The following is an 18,457-nucleotide window of genomic DNA, read 5'->3' on the forward strand; positions in this document are numbered from 1 at the left end:
ACTGACCTGCATCGCTGGTGTCTCCAGTGCTTGGGGCCTGAGCACCATCCAGAAACTTGCTCACACTGTTCTTTCCTTCAAAAAAGAATATTGAAGAACCACCTGATCCAGCAAAAATTACTTTTCATTGTTGCAATGGAAGGCGAGTCTTCATCAATACCGACTTCATCGGCACTGGCCAAGGCGACACCACATCATTTGACACCGACAGAAACAACTCTGGTGTTGGAGTCTTCTGTGGGTAAGCCAGCTAAAAAGCCTTCCCCCCACCCCGTCTAGGCCTCAGGTCAAAGTAGCAGTGAGCCAAGTCCTGACGACCTCGAAGAGGCCCAAAAAGCACTCTGCTCTGATATCGGTGAGTGCCTCCTCATCGCTGGAGTGTAGAGCAGCACTGAAGATATCGGCAAAAAAACCAGCGGTACCGGTGCTTTGCTTAAAGAGGAATTGGGTGAGCATTTTCAAATGCTGGTGCCGACCCAACTTCTGCCCGTGTCAACACTGACTCCCCCGGTGCCAGTCCGGTCTGAGCCCACGACACCGGTTGAACCTGCAGTGGAGTCTCCATCAGTGCGGATGCTGCCCATCAGAGAACCAGCACCATCGACTCGCCGACACCAGTCGTCCTCGACACAAACATCGCCCAAGTCGACTCCAATATGGTCCCGGAAGGCATTGCAGAAGCTTAAACATCTTGAGCCTTCGACACCGAGGACTCGGCACTGGCTCCATTCTGTTCAGGATTCCGACCTGTGGGGGGACTCTGAACAGGATCCTCTAGTGGCTGCATCTCTTTGTTCACCAGGCCTCCAAGTCTTTCCTTACCTGTGCGACTGGTTGATCAAGGCTGTATCCTCTCAGGAGGTGGTCCAAACAACATCTCAAACCATCTATTTTTTTTCTTCTGGTTCTAGGATTCAGTCAACTTCCCCAAATCACATCTCATTCCGACTCAATGTCTTCAGTTCATTGGAGCTATCCTAGACATCACTCTCATGAGAGCGTTTCTCCCTCCGGATCGCATTCATCTGCCTTTGTCAGCAACTGCTTCCTCTTCAATCCATCACTGCAGGACACATGATGGTTCTGCTCGGCTTCATGGCTTCCACTGTGCATAACTGGCATAACTACACCTTCGCACTCCTCAGTGGGCCCTTGCATCTCAGTGGTCTCAAACGACGGATCTGCTGGTCAGTGTGAGGCTTCTGCAGGCCCAAATTTCCAGACATCCAGGGCCGAGGAACAGAAAAAGCCTGGGCACAAGAGAAATCCAGTCTATAAATCCTTCCATGAGAGCCGTTCCAGTCTCCTTTCAGCATGGCCTTTACAAGAATGCATAGCCCCCCCAATAGGAACCACCTCAACTTCCCATTTTCAGGCTCAATATTTCAGAGCAGCAGCTCCGGCATTTTTGGGCAGAGCGCCTCCCGCTCCTGACCACCTTTCTCCAGTCTGGCGGCTCTGTTGATTCTGCCAGGGGCAGCCGGCGCTCAGCTCTCCAGGGTTGTGACTTCCCTAGACCCCCCCCCCTACCGAAGGAAGTGATATCATCCCCAATCTTATCAGAGTGTACGGGAGAAAGTGAGAGAGGGAAGACGGGTTCTGGCAGTTGGACAAGGAAGGGTGCAGCGAGAATGGGTGTGTGTGAAGTGATGACTGGTGGGGGACATCTGGGAGAGGGAGGCTGATCGGTCTGGTAGATCGGGATGGCAACACGAATTTCACGGAGCCTGGGATCGGCTCCGCAATCGACTCGCATTGCCTTCCTGATCTACCGGTCGATCACGATTGATGTATTGGACACCCCTGCTTTATATGTTCACACCTTTACCTTTACATTATTTTCCAACAATTAACACCATTAGAAAATATATTAGTATTTTCATTTCTCACAGGTAAGTATAACTGAATATTACATTTAAAGAAGCACATTTAATTTGCCTAAGAAAACAGCTTGTTTTGTAGATGTCCAGAACCAAAGTCAAGAGAAAGTCTGTGTGTGACAAGTAGTGGTATGTTTACATCTGTCTGCTGCAGGGCACCGTGGACCACTGTGTGATTGGAGTCATGATCCTTTCAGAGCTGACTCAAGAAATGAACTTGGTATGTATTTCCTTTTGTTTCATGCATGCTGAGGTGAATTTGGTGTTTAGCCTCCATAGTCTGAGTATCTCTTGGCAGCCAGTAATATTGAGAACTCCAAGGTGTGACAGAATGATTTCATCATTAGGATTATGATGTCATCACTATATTAAAATTGTATATGCTGATCCTTAACTAGAAAACAGCTGCTTCTTGCAATTCTTTACAGTTTCCAAGCTAACTGGCACTGATTTCTCCCCTACATTTTCCTTTGTGTTATATAAAATTGATGTAGTAGCTCACAAGATCAGAGCAGTAGTCCTAATAAGTCTGAAGTCACAATTCTCTTAATGTCCTAGAACTGAGTTTTTAAACTCTCTTGTGTCCAGACAGCCTGCATATTCAAGTGAAAGGGAAAAAGAGTGCAAGCTGGGCAATTTGGTTATCTGCCTCTGCCTGTTGTTTTCTACTGCTTATCATTTGTAAATATTGGGCTCTAGAGAGTTTTACAATCTAGTCTGTGCAACAGGGCTGGCTCAAGGCATGGATCAGTTGTGCACTGGCTCGGGGCGCTGAAAGCGTGCTTCACCTGGTCCATTGCAATGGCAAGTTCCCTCTTCCCCTCCTCTCTCTCTTAAAACTCCCATATCCTACTCTAAACACCTCCCCTGCTGTCCGGCAGATCCTTCTTTTGTACCTTTTGGGAAATTCTAAGTGTCTCACTGTACATGCACAGGTGCTTTCCGGTCTGATGCATAAGCGCAGGTTCCTCGGTCTGAATCTTTTCCACATAACTGAGAAGTCGTGTTTTCATGGTCTCTCTTAAGCATATTTTTTTTTCAGTACCTTCTCATTTATTTATTTAGATTTTTATCCCGTCCTCCCAGTAGCTCAGAACGGTTTACAAGTAAACATTCACAATGGAGTGAATTGGACATACAAGATTATACAGTAGATTTAAATACTTGGACATACGAGACTGAGCAGCAGTTTAAATATAGGGACTATACAGCAAATTAAGAACAGTAGTTTAAATATAAGTAGTTTAGTTTAGATACGAGTTATTTGAGTATAGGCTGAGAGTGAACTATACAGAAATTTAGGCAGAAGATTAGAATGGAGAAAGAAGGGTAGAGGTGGGGTTTAAGGGGTTGGGTGTAGACTGAGGGTGACCTTTAGTTGAAGAGGAGGGTCTTTACCATTTTCTGGAATGTAATTAGTGAGTCTGTAGTCTGAGTTGAGGGGGGAGTTGGTTCCAGAGTTGGGGAATGAAGTGGCTGTAAGAGTGTTTGAGGGCGGTTTCTGAGAGGAGGGACCTTCCGGGGGGAATGCATAGGCGTATCTCCGTTTCTGAGCGGAGGGTGCGGGTGGGGATGTAGATGGGTAGCTTGGATTTTATATAGGAGGGGGTGGTGGCATAAATTCTTTTGTGTGCTATTGCCAGGGCCTTGAATGCACAGCGTTGGATAATTGGGAGCCAGTGTTCAGCGCGGAGTGCTGGGGAGATGGGATCATGGTAGTTGAGGCTGTATAGGAGGCGGATAGCTGCATTTTGGACCCGTTGGAGGCGCTTGAGATCTTTTTTGGTTATTCCATTAAATAGGGAGTAGCAGTAATCCATTCTGGAGAGGACATATGCTTAGAGGAGTTGGGCTAGGTCAGGTGTGGAGATGTAGGGTTTGATCCTTCTCAGTTGGCGGAGGTAGTAGATTACTTGGGATATGTGGGTGGATAGGGATAGGTGTCCGTCTAAGGTTACTCCTAGGCTGCGTACTTGATCTGTTGCCGTTAGTAGAGTGGAGTCCTATGATAGTGTTGGGCGTATGTATTTGGTGTTTTTTTTCCTGATCCATAAGAGTTCGGTCTTAGAGGCGTTCAGTTGTAGTTTGTTGTTTGTCATCCAGGTTTTCATGTCAGAGAGGCAGTGTTGGAGGTTAGCAATTTGGGACGATCGGTTTTCGCCTAGTGGGAGGAGCAGCTGGTTGTCATCAGCATAGGAGTGAATTTTAATGTTGTACTTCTGCGCTATATCAATGACAGGTCTGATGTAGAGGTTGAATAGGAGGAGGGATAGAAGGGCGCCTTGGGGAATGCCATATTTGATAGGCTTGGGGTTAGATTTGTGCGTCCCTAGTAGGACAGTTTGGGTCCTTTGGTGGAGGAAGGAGGTGAACCATTGGAGGGCAGAGTCCTTGATTCCAAGGTCATAGAGTCTGGATATGAGGAGGTGGTGGTCGACCATGTCAAAGGCAGCACTGAGGTCAAGTAGGACTAGTAGGGCATTGCTGCCTTTGTCGAGTATTGACCAGCTGTCATCGATGATATCTAGGAATACTGACTCGGTGTTGTGGCCTGTTCGGAAGCTGGATTGAGCAGGGGACAAAGCAGCTTGTTCTTCTATGAAAGGGTGTACAATTCTATGACGGAGCACAATTCGTTCTAGGAGTTTGGAGACAAATGGGAGGTTGGATAGTTGCCAGGTTCGTTAGGGTCAAGGGTGGGTTTTTTGAGAGTGGGTTTGATAATAGCTGATTTCCAGCTGAGGGGAACTGTCCCTGTGGAGAGGGAGGTGTTAATGATGGGGAGGATGGATTCTGCCATGGCGTCTTCTGTGGGCAGCAGAAGGCTGGATGGGCAGGGATCGAGGATGGTGTTGGAGGGTTTGAGTTCTCTCAGGATTCCGAGAACCTCGGCATGGGTGGCCATATCAAATTGGGGGAGAGTGGTAGAGGATGGTGTATTTGGGTTAGGCTGGGGGTGTGCAGGAGTGGGGTTGGTGTTGGTGTCAAGATTATTACGGATGGTTTGTACTTTGGACTGGAAGAAGTTCGAGAGAGTCTCACTATCAAGTTCTGTTTGGTTGGTGTGGTTTTTTCCTTGGGCGCTGGTGAAGAATTGGTTTGTGAGGGTGAATAGTTGTTTGGATCTAGCAGGGGCTAATTGTAGGAGGCGAGAGTAGTAGGCTTTCTTCGCTTCTAGGATGTCAGCTTTGTAGGTGATGGATATGCTTTTCCAGTGGGCTTTGGTTTCTGAATTTGGGTGTTTGATCCAATTCCTTTCTGCTTTCCTCAGAGATCATTTTATGGATCGGAGGTCACTGGTGTACTAGGGAGCAGGTGTTTTATTGGTGGTTATTCGAGTTGTTTTTGTCTGGGCAAGGCTGTTATAGAGGGATTGGATGTTGGAGTACCACGTGGAGGCTGCTAGGTCGATGGAGTGGGGATGTTGGGTGCAGGTTTCATTCAGGGTGCGAATGCCTGTGGCCATGGCATATAGGTTTTTCTTCATTTACCTCAGTTTGTTTGTTTTTTATTTATTTATGCTTTTACAAGTTGAATAATCAATACTTGAAAGGAAATATAACAATCCAAAAACAGGAAACAAATAATACAAATTATGAAATAATTCCACACTAGTGACTATGACTAAAGTCTACATTTTGAGGAGAGAGAATCGATCACTTCCAAGGGTACTTGGATTCCAGGAAATATTTCTAAATTAAATCAAAATTACAGAGTGCAGTTGGAGTCAATTATCTAATAGCTGATTCCATGGAAGTCTCTGGAATTCTTATAGTTGCTTTACCTTCAAGAAAGAATTGCAGTTGATCGGGTTCATGAAAAATATATCTATTACTCTGATATGTAATGCAACATTTACAAGGAAAACGTAATTAAAAGGTTGTTTCTAAACTCAAAACAGACTGACGACAGGCCAAGAATTTCTTACGTCTGGCTTGCGTCCACTTTGATACATCAGGAAAAATAGAAATTTTGAATCCATGAAATTCCACATTTTCAGTCCTATAAAATAGACAAAGAATTGCTTCATTATCTTGAAGAAAGACAAAAAAAGTTACCAGTAAAGTAGCTCTAACCATAATTTCCTCTTGAGATGTTTCCAGCATGCCAGTGAGATCCAGTTCTCCTGGTATTGCATTCCTCTTTTCTTTATCCTCTTTTGGCAAGTTTAGGTAATATAATTTTTGTAGCGGTGGCATATTATTTTCAGGAAATTTCAAAACTATATTTAAAAAGGAATGAAATAAATCCCTAGGCGATTGAAATTTGGAAACAGGAAAGTTTAAAAGTCTCAAGTTCAAATTCCTATTTGCATTTTCCAAGTTTTCAATTTTCCTAATGAGTAGAACCTTTTCCTTCAATTGTAAGTCAGTTTGTTTTTAATAGCTTTCCTTTTATTTGACTAGTTTTTGGCTTAAGTTTTTTTTTTTCATTAATTTTGTGCTCTTATGTGCCTTTTAAGCCTTTGCACAGTCCTCAATTAGAGCTTTGCCCCTTTCTGGTGGGTAAAGGGGATGGGACTTCCCTCTTTTTCCCTAGCAACAGCAGCAGATGAATCCAGAGACCAATGAGATAGCCCACATCTACCAGCAGGCGGAGATAGAGAAACTGATTAACAGGTGGTCCTATTGGCTGGCACTCCTCCTGTTTATCCAGTATTCTCTATCTCCCAGCAGGTGAAAGTCACTATTCAACTAGCTCCTGGATTCTGGCTGTGACTGGAACCTTATTTCTCCTGTTGAGATTTTCTCTTCAATGAGTTGTCAGTACTATTTCTCCTGTTGAGATTTCCTCTTCAGTGAGACAGGGGTGTCCGGCTGAACGGTGCCGGCTTTAGGGGTTACACCTGGGCCCCCCCCCCCAGGTCCCTGCCTCACCCTCCCTCCTATGATAGAGGGTCTGACTTAGTCCCTATTTTTCTTCTTTTCCTTAAAAAAAAAATGGGACTCCACAGTTTCTAAGTTGCATTTCTGCCCTCATAGCGCTGAGCAACCGGTTTTTACCGGCATCTCTCTGCACTTGCAAGCCCTGACGACAGTTTGTGAGTATGTTAGAGGGTCTAGCTGGGTCTCTATTTTTTCTTCTTTCCCTTACAAAAAAAAAGAGAGACTATATTTGCTATGTTTGATGGTGCCCTGTCAGGGGTGCTCAACCAGTGTCTAATGGCGTCTATCAACCCTGTCAACCTGGTTGTGAGTATGTCTTCTTTAAATTATGACTCGCTCAAAATTCTGGGAGTAATGATAGACAGGTGCTGCACAATGCAGATACATACCAACAAAACTATCCAAAAAGCTTTCTTCACCATGCGCAACCTGCGGAAAATAAGAAAATTCTTTGACAACGTACAATACAGGATCATAGTCCAATCACTTGTGCTAGGACTTGTAGACTACTGCAACATCCTTTATCTACCATGTCCCACCAACTTGATTAAACAACTACAGACAGTACAGAACATAGCTCTCAGACTCATCTATTCGCTAGGAAAATATGATCACATCACCAATGCCTATCTAGACTCTCACTGGCTACAGATATGAGCAAGAACCCAATTCAAACTATATTGTCTACTATTCAAAGTACTAAACGGAACTGCACCTATTTACCTAAACAACCGCCTACACCGAAACCTTTCACCCAGAATAAGGAGAACCCAGATCCCGTTCACCTACCCCCCACTCAAAGGCACTAGACGCAAAAAACTATATGACAACCTACTTGCTACACAGGCAGCGAAACTTGACCCCACCATCTCCAAGCTGCTGATCACAACTACTGACTATAAAGCGTTCCGAAACCATCTATTCAAAAAACACATCCCAACAACCTAATCTCCCCTCATTTCCTATCCCTACCGCACTTTCCTTGCAATTCCTCCCTTTCAGGCAACATCTAATCAAGTCTCTATGACGATACTTCAATACATACCCGGAAACATTGTAACCACTAAATATCTCAAAATGTCCGATACCTCTACTTATAAACTGAATCTAGCTTTCTGTAATGTAAAGTTATGCTATGTAAAATAATGTAATGTAAAGTTATGTAAGTACTGTAAGGTAATGCAAAGTAAATCTACGTAAATCTATGTAAAGTAATGTATGCAAAGTTATGTAAAGTAAGGTATGCAAAGTTTTTAAAGTAATGTAAAGTATTGTATTGTCATCGCCTGGAAATGACCAGCCATCTTCTAATGTAATCCACTTAGAACCGCAAGGTACAAGCGGAATAGAAATCACTAATGTAATGTAATGTAATAACCAGGACTCTCCAAACATCCCATAATGAATCCAGCAGCACACTTGAGTGCAGATTTATTTATTCCATTTTATTAGCCTGTCTTCCCAAAGGAGTTCAGAACTATTTTCCCTATCTGTCCTGGCAAGCTCACAGTCTGTCTAATGTACCTGGGGCAGTGGAGGATTAAGTGACTTATCCAAGGTCACAAGGAGCAGTGTGGGGTTTGAACCCACAACCCTCAGGGTACTGAGGCTGTCGCTGTAACCACTATGCCACACTCACAAGGAAGGAAGAACCAAGGAACCTGAAGAAGAGAATATAGATGCTAACTTATAACCAAAGCAAATATAATCATCCTGTCCTAAAATCCAATCCCTAAAATATCTTAGTAAGCAGGCCTGATTATATTTCTGCATATCAGGTATACCTAACTCTCCTTGCTTTCAAGTCCCTACTAAAAAAAATGCAACTGGAGATTTTTTTACCCTTCCCCTTCCCCCAAATAAATTTAGATATAAGCCTATTTAAAGCGCCCAAATCTATTTTCAACAATTGAATTGGTAAAAGTTGTAGCACATAAAGCCACTTCGGAACAAACTATCAAAGCCACAAGGTGATTGATGTCAGCTGCACACCTAGATGATGAAAAGAAGATTCCGTCTATTTCAATGGTTCTTAATGTCCCTCAAAGTAGCAAGGGCCAGAGACTTATCTAAATTCAATTTATCTAAATTCAAACCTGAAAACTTGCCATACTCGGCAAACAAGTCCAACAGTGCAGCTAAGGAGGATTCCAGGTTAGTCAAATGGATGAGAAGATCATCCACAAATGCAGAAATTTTAAACTTACAGGAAACAATTCTCTCACCACAAATATCTTGAGTCTGCAATATATCACGGATCAAGGTTAATTCCTTCCCGCCCACCTCGAGGTGGAGCGTTTTTGGCTCTTCAGCCAACTAGGAACAGGGCATTGGTTTGGTAGGACTTTTCTGCTCTTTCTTTTTTCTTTCAGGTGTTAATACTTCTGCAACCACAGTATGGCTGGTAAACATCATGCCACCATAGCTGCTGCTCAGGTTACAGCTTCTGTCTCTGTGCAGACTGAAAATGTTACCCAGGCAGAGGGTGTCTTCAGCTTGAATCCCTCTTGAAGGAAGTGAAGGACCTGAGAGAAGAGGTGGCAAAACTGAGAAACATCAATGAGAATGAGAGGTACATCGATGAAATAGTTCGAGGCATCAAAGATTTCCAGCAGTGGAGAAGAAGAAGCTGTGCTGAGGGAAAACAGCTGAATTCAGATTACAGACCTGGTGCCAAAATCCAAGATGTTACAGAGAGATTCCTAAGACTCATGAAACCTGATAACTATTATCTGATGCTCCTCATCCATGTTTGCACTAATGATACTGCCAGGAACCCCTGCGAATGTATCAAAAATGACTTTGTGGCTCTTGGAGAGAAGGTGAAGCTGTCAGGTGCGCTGGTGGTATTCTCAGCCATCCCCCCTGTCAAGGGTAAGGGCCAGGTCAGAGAAGCACGCATCCTGGAGATGAATGTGTGGCTATGTTGAGAATGTTTTGGCTTCCTGAACTATAGGATGATTTTTCAAGAGCTGCTGGGCAGGGATGGTATACATCTATCAAAGAAGGAAAGAAGTGTCTTCAGTGGCAGGCTTAGTAATCGACTGAAGAGGGCTTTAAACTAGAAGTGATGGGGCAGGGTGATCAAAGCCCCCAGGTGAATATAAGCCCTCAGGTAAGTAAATCACTCAATACCTCTACAGCACATGTGTCAAACACAAAGCCCGTGAGCTGAATCTAGCCCGCCTGGCTGTTTTATGTGGCCTGCGGTGATTCTGTGCTTGACATTACACTCTCCAGAAACCTCCTTAAGTACCAACTCCCCCACCTACCACCTCCCCACGGCTGAAATTTAAAATCATCAGGCAGTTGACGCAAAGCCAGCCTCCCGCAGTTGGCCTTCACCGGAAGTGTTATGTCTGCAGCATCCTGCCTATGCTGGAACAGGAAGTGCTGCAGAAAGAAAACTTCTGGGGCAAGCCGGCAGGAGGCTGGCTTCACGTCAGCTGCCCGAAGATTTTAAATTTTAGCAGCAGGGAAGTGGTAGGTGGGGGAGTTGGAAACTGTCATACCGTAGGATCCAGCTGAGGGGGGGAGGGCTGGGGTTGGAAATGAGGGAAGGATATGCTGCACAGGCTGTGGGGTAGGGGGGTTGGGAAAGCAATAAGGACAGAGGCTGCACGGGCTGGGAGGGGCTTGGGAAGGACAGAGGATGCACGAGCTGGGAGGTTAGGAAGGGAGGGATAGGGAGATGCTGCCAGTGAGTGAGGGAAGAGAAAAAAAATTCTTGGAAATAGGTGTGTGGAGTAGGAGGGAAAGAGATGGCATATATGGGGGATGATTGTTGGACATGATAGTGGTGGAGAAGGAGGAGGGAGAAATGTTACACTGGGAGGGAGGAGAGATGATTCAAAGAAGGGAAAGATGTCTGATTCTGGAGAAGAGTGGTGGAAGGAGGGAAGATAGAGATTTCAAACACTGGAATGGGAAGGAGAGAGAGATGCCAGACCACGTAATGGGAAAGAGGGGAGAGAGAGATACCAGACTAAGGAGGAGTGATGCCAGACCGCAGAAAGGAGAAGATAGAAGGAGAGAGATGTTATACCTTGGGAAGAGGGCGGTAAACAAGATGCCAGATCAAGGGAGAGGAGAGAGATTCCAGCTTATGGGAAGGAGGAGAAAGATGTTGGGCAATATGAGGGGGGGAAGAAGGAAGACTGAGTTGTCTGACCATGGGATAGGGATGAGATGATGCACAGGGTTGTAGGGGAGACAGAGGGAGGAGATGGTGCACAGCAATGGGTGTGGCAAGGAAGAGATAAGAAGAAATGCTTCTTATGGATAGATGGGAATAGGGGATAAGAAAGAGGGAGGAGATGGTACACATAGATGGGAAGGGAAGACTTGGAAAAGTAGATAGATTTTGAGAAGAAAGCAAAAAAATGGAAGAAAGTTGAATGTTAAAAAGTTAATGATAAAGATGAATGTATGACATAGTGAAGGAGAGAAAAACAGCAAATGGATAAGGTGGCCCTGGATACACAGTTAAGAGCACAGGCAGAAGGAAGTATAGCCAGAGACTGGGAGAAGATGGTTTAAAAACAAAATCATCGAACCCATGAGGGAAAAAGCGATATTAGATCTGGTCCTCACAAATGGATAGAGTATCTCTAATGTTCGAGAGGTTCCCACCTGGGAAATAGCGATCATCAAACGGTTTGAGTTTTGTGTGTAGCTGTTATATCAAACCAAAGTCCTAGATTTCAAAAATACGGACTTTAGTAAAATGGGAGCGTACCTGAAGAAAGAGCTGTTAGGATGGGATGGCATAAGGGAATTGGAAAAACAGTGGCCTAAGCTGAAAGGAACAATAAAAATGGCTACTGACCTATATGTGAAGAAAATAAATAAATAACAAGAGAAAATGGAAACCAAAATGGTTCTTTAAACTTGTTGCAGAGAAAATGAAGGCAAAAGAGCTGGCATTCGTGAAATATAAAAATACCGAAGTAGAGGAGTACAGAAAGGACTACCAGGTGAAACTGAAAGAAGCCAAGGGAGATACGTCTGGTGAAAGCAGAAGAGCAAATGGCTAGGAATGTAAAAAAGGGAGTAGATATTGTGGTGTTCATGGAAGAAAGTGTTTATGAACAATTTGAAAAATTGAAGGTGGACAAAGCGATGGGGATTGGACGAGATCTATCTTAGGATATTGAGGGAGCTCAGAGAGGTTCTGGCGGGTCCTATTAAAGATTTGTTCAACAAATCTTTGGAGATGGGAGTGGTTCCTGGGGATTGGAGAAGAGCGGATGTGGTCCTTATTCACAAAAGTGGTCATAGAAATGAAGCAGAAAACTACAGGCCGGTAAGCCTAACTTTGGTTATTGGAAAAATAATGGAAGTATTCCTGAAAGAAAAGATAGTGAAATTCCTTGAATCAAATAGGTTACAGGATCTGAGGCAACATCATTTTACTAAAGGTAAATCGTGCCAGATGAATCTGATTGAATTTTTTGATTGGGTGTCTGGAGAATTGGATCAAGGACATATGCTAGATGTAATTTACTTAGATTTCAGCAAAGCCTTTGACATGGTTCCTCATAGAAGACTCTTGAAAAAATTTGATGGGCTGAAGTTAGGACCCAAAGTGGTGAACTGGATTAGAAACTGATTGATGGACAGATGCCAGAGGATGGTGGTTAATGGAATTCGCTCGGAGGAGGGAAAGGTGAGTAGTGGAGTTCCTCATGGATCAGTGCTGGGGCCGATCCTGTTCAGTATGTTTGTGAGTGACATTGCCGAAGAGTAGGAAGAAAAGTTTTACCTTTTTGCGGATGATACCAAGATTTGTAATGGAGTAGATACCGAGGAGGGAGTGGAAAACATGGAAAAGGATCTGCAAAAGTTAGAAGAATAGTCTAATATCTGGCAACTAAAATTCAATGCAATGAAGTGCAGAGTAATGCATTTAGGATTAGAAATCGGAAGGAGACGTATGTGCTGGGATGCGAGAGGATGATGAGAGGGACCTTGGGGTGATAGTGTCTGAAGAAAGACATAAAAAGACTTGAAGTGGTTCAGAGGAAGGTGACGAAAATGGTAGGAGTTTTGCGCCAGAAGACACATGACAAGAGACTGGAAGCCCTGAATATGTATACCCTAGAGGAAAGGAGGGACAGGGGAGATATGATTCAGACGTTCAGATATTTGAAAGGTATTAACTTAGAGCAAAATCTATTCCAGAGAAAGGAATGTGGTAAAACCAGAGGGTATAATTTGAGGTTGAGGGGTGGTAGATTCAAGAGTAATGTTAGGAAATTCTTCTTTACGGAGAGGGTGATTGATGTGTGGAATGTGCTCCTGAGGGAGGTGGTAGAGAAGAAAATGGTGACAGAGTTGTGGGATGAAAACAGAGGATCTCTAATCAGAAAATAATGGGTATACATTGAAGGAACTAAGGCCAGTACTGGGCAGCTTGCACGGCCTTTGTCCCGTATATGGACATTAAGTTGAGGACGGGTGCGGCTGCTTGAATTGTTGAATCTTCTCTGACGCAACCGGAAACAAGAAGTTGGGTCAGGAGAAGATTAAACAGCTCAAGCAGCCACGCACGCGGCTTATCGAAAGTGTGCGACTGGGAGAAGAAGAATTAAAATCGGACTCGGCACCTAAGGTGAGGTGGAGGGAGGGAGATGGCAGAACGTGGTGATCGGGAGGGGGCTTCTGGACCGCGCAATCCATGATCGCGCATGTTCTCTCACACTAGGAAGGAGGGAGTGAAAGGGAAATAGATATGTTGGGCCAAGGGGATGAAGAGGGAGAGAAATATTAATCCCACAGGCAGGAAAGAAAAGGGAGGACAGGCAGGTGAGCCAGATGCTGGAAGCATCGGGGGTGGGGGAGGGGAGAAAGAGGGAAAGAAGCTAGATGGAGGGGGAGAAAGAGGAAAAGAAGCTAGATGGGGTTGGAGAGAAGAGACACAGTGTGGAAGGGAGGGGAAATCTGGACATAGGAAGGTAACAGAGGGGAGATTATGTGCATGGGGGCATAGGGACAGAGACATAAAGGGAACATATATGGGGATGGTATATGGACACAGTGGGGACAATGCCTGATATAGAGGGGAGATATTAGAAATGGGGAAAATAGGAACACAGAAGCGAGATGGTTTTGTGGGGATGGGACGGAGACCATGCTCACAGGCTCCGGCGGCATGCACAAATTACATTGTAATGCGCCACAAAGGTAAGAGAGAGGGAGATGGTCGGACCGTGCGAGAGGTGCTGAAGGGTGGTAGAAAGGCACACATACTGAAGGGGGTGGCGAGAGGGAAGGGTGGTGGTGGAAAGGAATGGAACAGATGCTGAAGGGGGGTGGAGAGGAACAGACGCTGAAGGGAAATGTGGAAGACAGAGTGGGGAGAAGACGCTGAAGGGAAATGGGGAACAGAGAGTGGGGCGAAGACGCTGAAGGAAAATGGGGAACAGAGAGTGGGGATTAAACGCTGGAAGGGAAGAAGACAGAGATGCCAGACTATGGGGGGAGCGGAGGGAAGAAGATGGATGCCAGACCAATGGGGGGGGGGGAAGCGAGAGGCACAGTAATAGAGCAAATGGAAGACGCAGAGAGAAGACAGACAGTGGATGAAAGGAATTCAATAAGAAGATCAGGAACGCAGAAACCAGACAACAAAGGTAGAGAAATTTTTTTATTTTTTTTTTTGCTTTAGGATAAAGTAGTATATTAGTTGTGTTGATAAAAATTTATAAGCAAAGCCCTGCCAGCTGAACATCTCTCTCTCTAGTCCAGCAGCCAGAACTTTGATTTATAAGGAAGGAATAAGCTAAATATTGCAGTACTGAGGCTTGTATGGATGCTGCGTGGACAGTAGTCGTGGGGACGGGGCGGGGACAGTGGTTGTGGGGATGGGGGCGGGGCAGGGACAATGGTTGCGGGGAAGGGGCGGGGACAGGGACAATTTGTCCCCCATATCATTCTCTATTAAGAATGGAGAAGTGAGTGCAGGAGGAAGGGGGAATTTTAGGGGGCAATGGGGGTCGATTGCAGTTGGAATTTTAGTTGAAGAGAAGGGTCTTTACAGCTTTCTGGAAGGTCATCCATGAGTTCTGTAATCTGATTTGCGGGGAGAGTTGGTTCCAGAGTTGGGGGATGAAGTGGTTGTAGAAGCGTTTGCGGACAGTTTCTGATAGGAGAGACCTTCCTGGGGGGATGCATAGGCTTTCTCCGTTTCAGAGTAGATTTATTAATTATGTTGATTTTGATTAATGAATTTTATATCCCCTACCCTGTGTTTTTTCCCTGACTATTCTTTCTATAATACTTTGTAGTTCAAATCCTTTTTCCCTTTTTTCTTGTTTGTGAAGTTTGTGAATAGTCTGGTTTGATTTTAAGTCTGTTAAATATTGTATTACTTTTTAATATTGTCATTTTTAATGTTTATTATTTATGTTCATCGCTTTGAAGTATGATTAAGCGATTAATCAAAATTACTAATAAACTTGAAACTTGAGGCAGGTGGGGATGTATAGGGTTAGCTTGGATCCTATGTAGGCTGGGATGGTGACGTATATTCTTTTATGCGCTATTACCAGGGCCTTGAATGCGCAGAGTTAGTTGATCAGAAGCCAGTGCTCTGCGCGGAGGGCTGGGGAGATGACCTCTCTCTGCCATTTTTTATATTTTCATCTCTCAGGAAGGTTTGTGCATTCTACTCTCTAGTAAGTCTCTCCCAGTTCTTTCTATAATGGAGATAGCTTCTTCTGTGGCCCGGGATGATAAAATATTGCTGCTCCTTGTGAAGGAATAGCCTGGAAAGGAGCCTGGTCACCCAAGCTAAAATTTGGTTGCCTTCAGTGAATTGCCATTTTTTTTGACCCTACGCACATAACATCATATCATAATGCACTGACGTCACATCTTCACCTAATTCAGCGTGATTCTATAAATAGTGCAAAAAAAGACGCCTTGTGCACAAAAAAGGCGCTTAGTTCAGAGTACCTACAAGTTGCATCTATTGTGATCAAATCAAATTTTAATAAAACCTTGAAACCTTGTGTGGTGCTAAGCGCAATTCTATAAAGCCCTTCTAACTTTATTACAATTGTGCTTATCACCGCATATAGAACTTGGCCCATAATGTTTCTGTTCAAATAGGCGTGCCTTGGTCCTGGAAAGGTTGGGAAAAATGTTCTATATTAATATTTTTAATCTATCTTATTGTACTAACCCAGGGGTTCTCAACCCTGTCCTGGGAGGATACTCTGCCGGTCAGGTTTTCAAGATATCCCTATTGGCATATAACGGAAATAGAAGGCATGCAAATCTGGCTTATGCATATTCATTAGGGATACCCTGAAAACCCAACTGGCTGGGGGTTCTCCAGAACAGATTTGAGAATCACTATATTAACCCCCTCTTTTTTTTCCCCTCTAAGGTTGACTATTCTAGACCTTCTTCTAAGCACCGAAAAACAGCCATCTCATTCCGCGATTCTTCTTTAAAGGATGTTTTAGTTCTAGCATGCTCACTTCTAAAAGAGGTAATGTAGCTTAAAAGAATAACGATTGTAAAACTGTGAAAGATTTGGTGATGTCTTAGTGTCCAGCCTTTTTGCTGTTCTAACTATCCACATAGCTATATGGGTAGCAGTTGAATATTGCAGTGGAGTTAAGTGCAACATTCACACTGCCCTGATATCAGGAAGAATTTTTGTACTCTTATCTAGATATTCACTGACCCATCAGTTTCTAGTTAGAATATTTAGCACAGATTAGTGAAAATCTTCTCCATGCAGTGAACTTAAACAATAAAGAAATCATCCATCTCTGGTTACTCTTTCAGTCATCTAGTGGGTTGTTTTCAATAGCCCTTATAGCTGCATATTAGTTTCTGTCTATAAGCACATAGGCCCATAGGCTCAAAACTCACTGTGCCTTTAACGATCAACTAAACAGGTTCCAGTTTTAACCCATTGAAGTGTTTCAGCTATCGATGCCCAAAATGGTTAATCATGGTCTATTCTGTGGTTTGTAGCAGCCTCCATTAATCGTATGTTAATAAATTACAATGAGCTCATCAGTATTAAAATGAACACTCCAATCAGTTCCCAGATGATGCACAAAATGAAGTAACACACTGAAATCTCCGATAGGTCTGAAGGTGCTGGTAGTGTTTATAAAAAACTGAACAGCAGGTTTTTTTGGGATCCGGAAGGTTCGCCCCCCACATTTCGCCCCCAGCAATTCGCCCCTCACATTTCGCCCCCAGACACATTTCGCCCCCACACATTTCGCCCCCACACATTTCGCCCCCCGGATGTTTCGCCCCCACACATTTCGCCCCCACACATTTCGCCCCCACATTTCGCCCCCACACATTTCACCCCCGTCTCGGAGCGCAAATCAGTCCAGCTACTGTTGTGAGCGCGAGAGAAGCCAAGGGGGATCGAGGCTTGGCCAAAGCGAGACAGCGTCCCGCGAGAGCTGTGCGCGAGCGAAGCCAAGGGGGGGAGGGAGTTGTGAGCGCGAGAGAAGCCAAGGGGGATCGAGGCTTGGCCAAAGCGAGACAGCGTCCCGCGAGAGCTGTGCGCGAGCGAAGCCAAGGGGGGGAGGGAGTCGAAGGCCAGAGCGAGACAGCGGAAAGGGATGAAGGGGGATCGGGGCTTGGGCCAGAGCGAGACAGCGGAAAGGGAACATGAGCTGTGCGCGAGCGAAGCCAAGGGGGGGTAGGGAGTCGATGTTTAACGTTCCATGTGTGCATGACACACATAGCACGGAGCTCTGGCCCAAGCCCCGATCCCCCTTCATCCCCAAACTTCGACTCCCTACCCCCCCTTGGCTTCTCTCGCGCTCACAACAGTAGCTGGACTGACCTACCCCCCCTTGGCTTCGCTCGCGCACAGCTCATGTTCCCTTTCGGCCCAAGCCCCGATCCCCCTTCATCCCCAGACTTCGACTCCCTACCCCCCCTTGGCTTCTCTCGCGCTCACAACAGTAGCTGGACTGACCTACCCCCCCTTGGCTTCGCTCGCGCACAGCTCATGTTCCCTTTCCGCTGTCTCGCTCTGGCCCAAGTGCGCGATCCCCCTTCATCCCCAGACTTCGACTCCCTACCCCCCCTTGGCTTCTCTCGCGCTCACAACAGTAGCTGGACTGACCTACCCCCCCTAGGCTTCGCTCGCGCACAGCTCTCGCGGGACGCTGTCTCGCTTTGGCCAGGTGCTCCTGCTTGGATAATCACTGGCGTGTATGGGGGGAGGGGAAAGTAGCCGTGTTCAGCACACACATCCCACCCTTCTCTAATACAGCTGTCTAATGCTGCAGTTGATTGCATCTCTCCAGAAGCCTCGATCCCCCTTGGCTTCTCTCGCGCTCACAACAGTAGCTGGACTGATTTGCGCTCCGAGGTAAGGATTTGCGCTCCGAGACGGGGGCGAAATGTGTGGGGGCGAAATGTGGGGGCGAAATGTGGGGGGGCGAAATGTGGGGGCGAAATGTGTGGGGGCGAAATGTGTGGGGGCGAAATGTGTGGGGGCGAAACATCCGGGGGGCGAAATGTGTGGGGGCGAAATGTGTGGGGGCGAAACATCCGGGGGGCGAAATGTGCGGGGGCGAAATGTGAGGGGCGAATTGCTGGGGGCGAAATGTGGGGGGCGAAACTTCCGTGAACCGGTTTTTTTTTTTGTTTTTTTTTTTATGGGCACACATGTTCTACATGTGTTACACATGTACA

The 18,457-nt window shown here is 45.4% G+C and overlaps 1 protein-coding gene across 2 annotated transcripts in view; it reads left to right on the forward strand.

Annotated features, from left to right (window-relative positions):
* Positions 1 to 18,457, forward strand: part of RANBP17 (RAN binding protein 17) — a 548,236-nt gene that overhangs the window by 42,494 nt on the left and 487,285 nt on the right. For both annotated transcript variants that reach the window (XM_033927588.1, XM_033927589.1), the window contains 2 exons: positions 2,035 to 2,100; positions 16,161 to 16,265. In XM_033927588.1, the coding sequence (XP_033783479.1) occupies positions 2,035 to 2,100; positions 16,161 to 16,265 (171 nt within the window). The remainder of the gene's footprint in view (positions 1 to 2,034; positions 2,101 to 16,160; positions 16,266 to 18,457) is intronic.

Source organism: Geotrypetes seraphini, chromosome 18 (assembly GCF_902459505.1).
Source record: "Geotrypetes seraphini chromosome 18, aGeoSer1.1, whole genome shotgun sequence".
NCBI classification, from domain to species: Eukaryota; Metazoa; Chordata; class Amphibia; order Gymnophiona; family Dermophiidae; genus Geotrypetes; species Geotrypetes seraphini.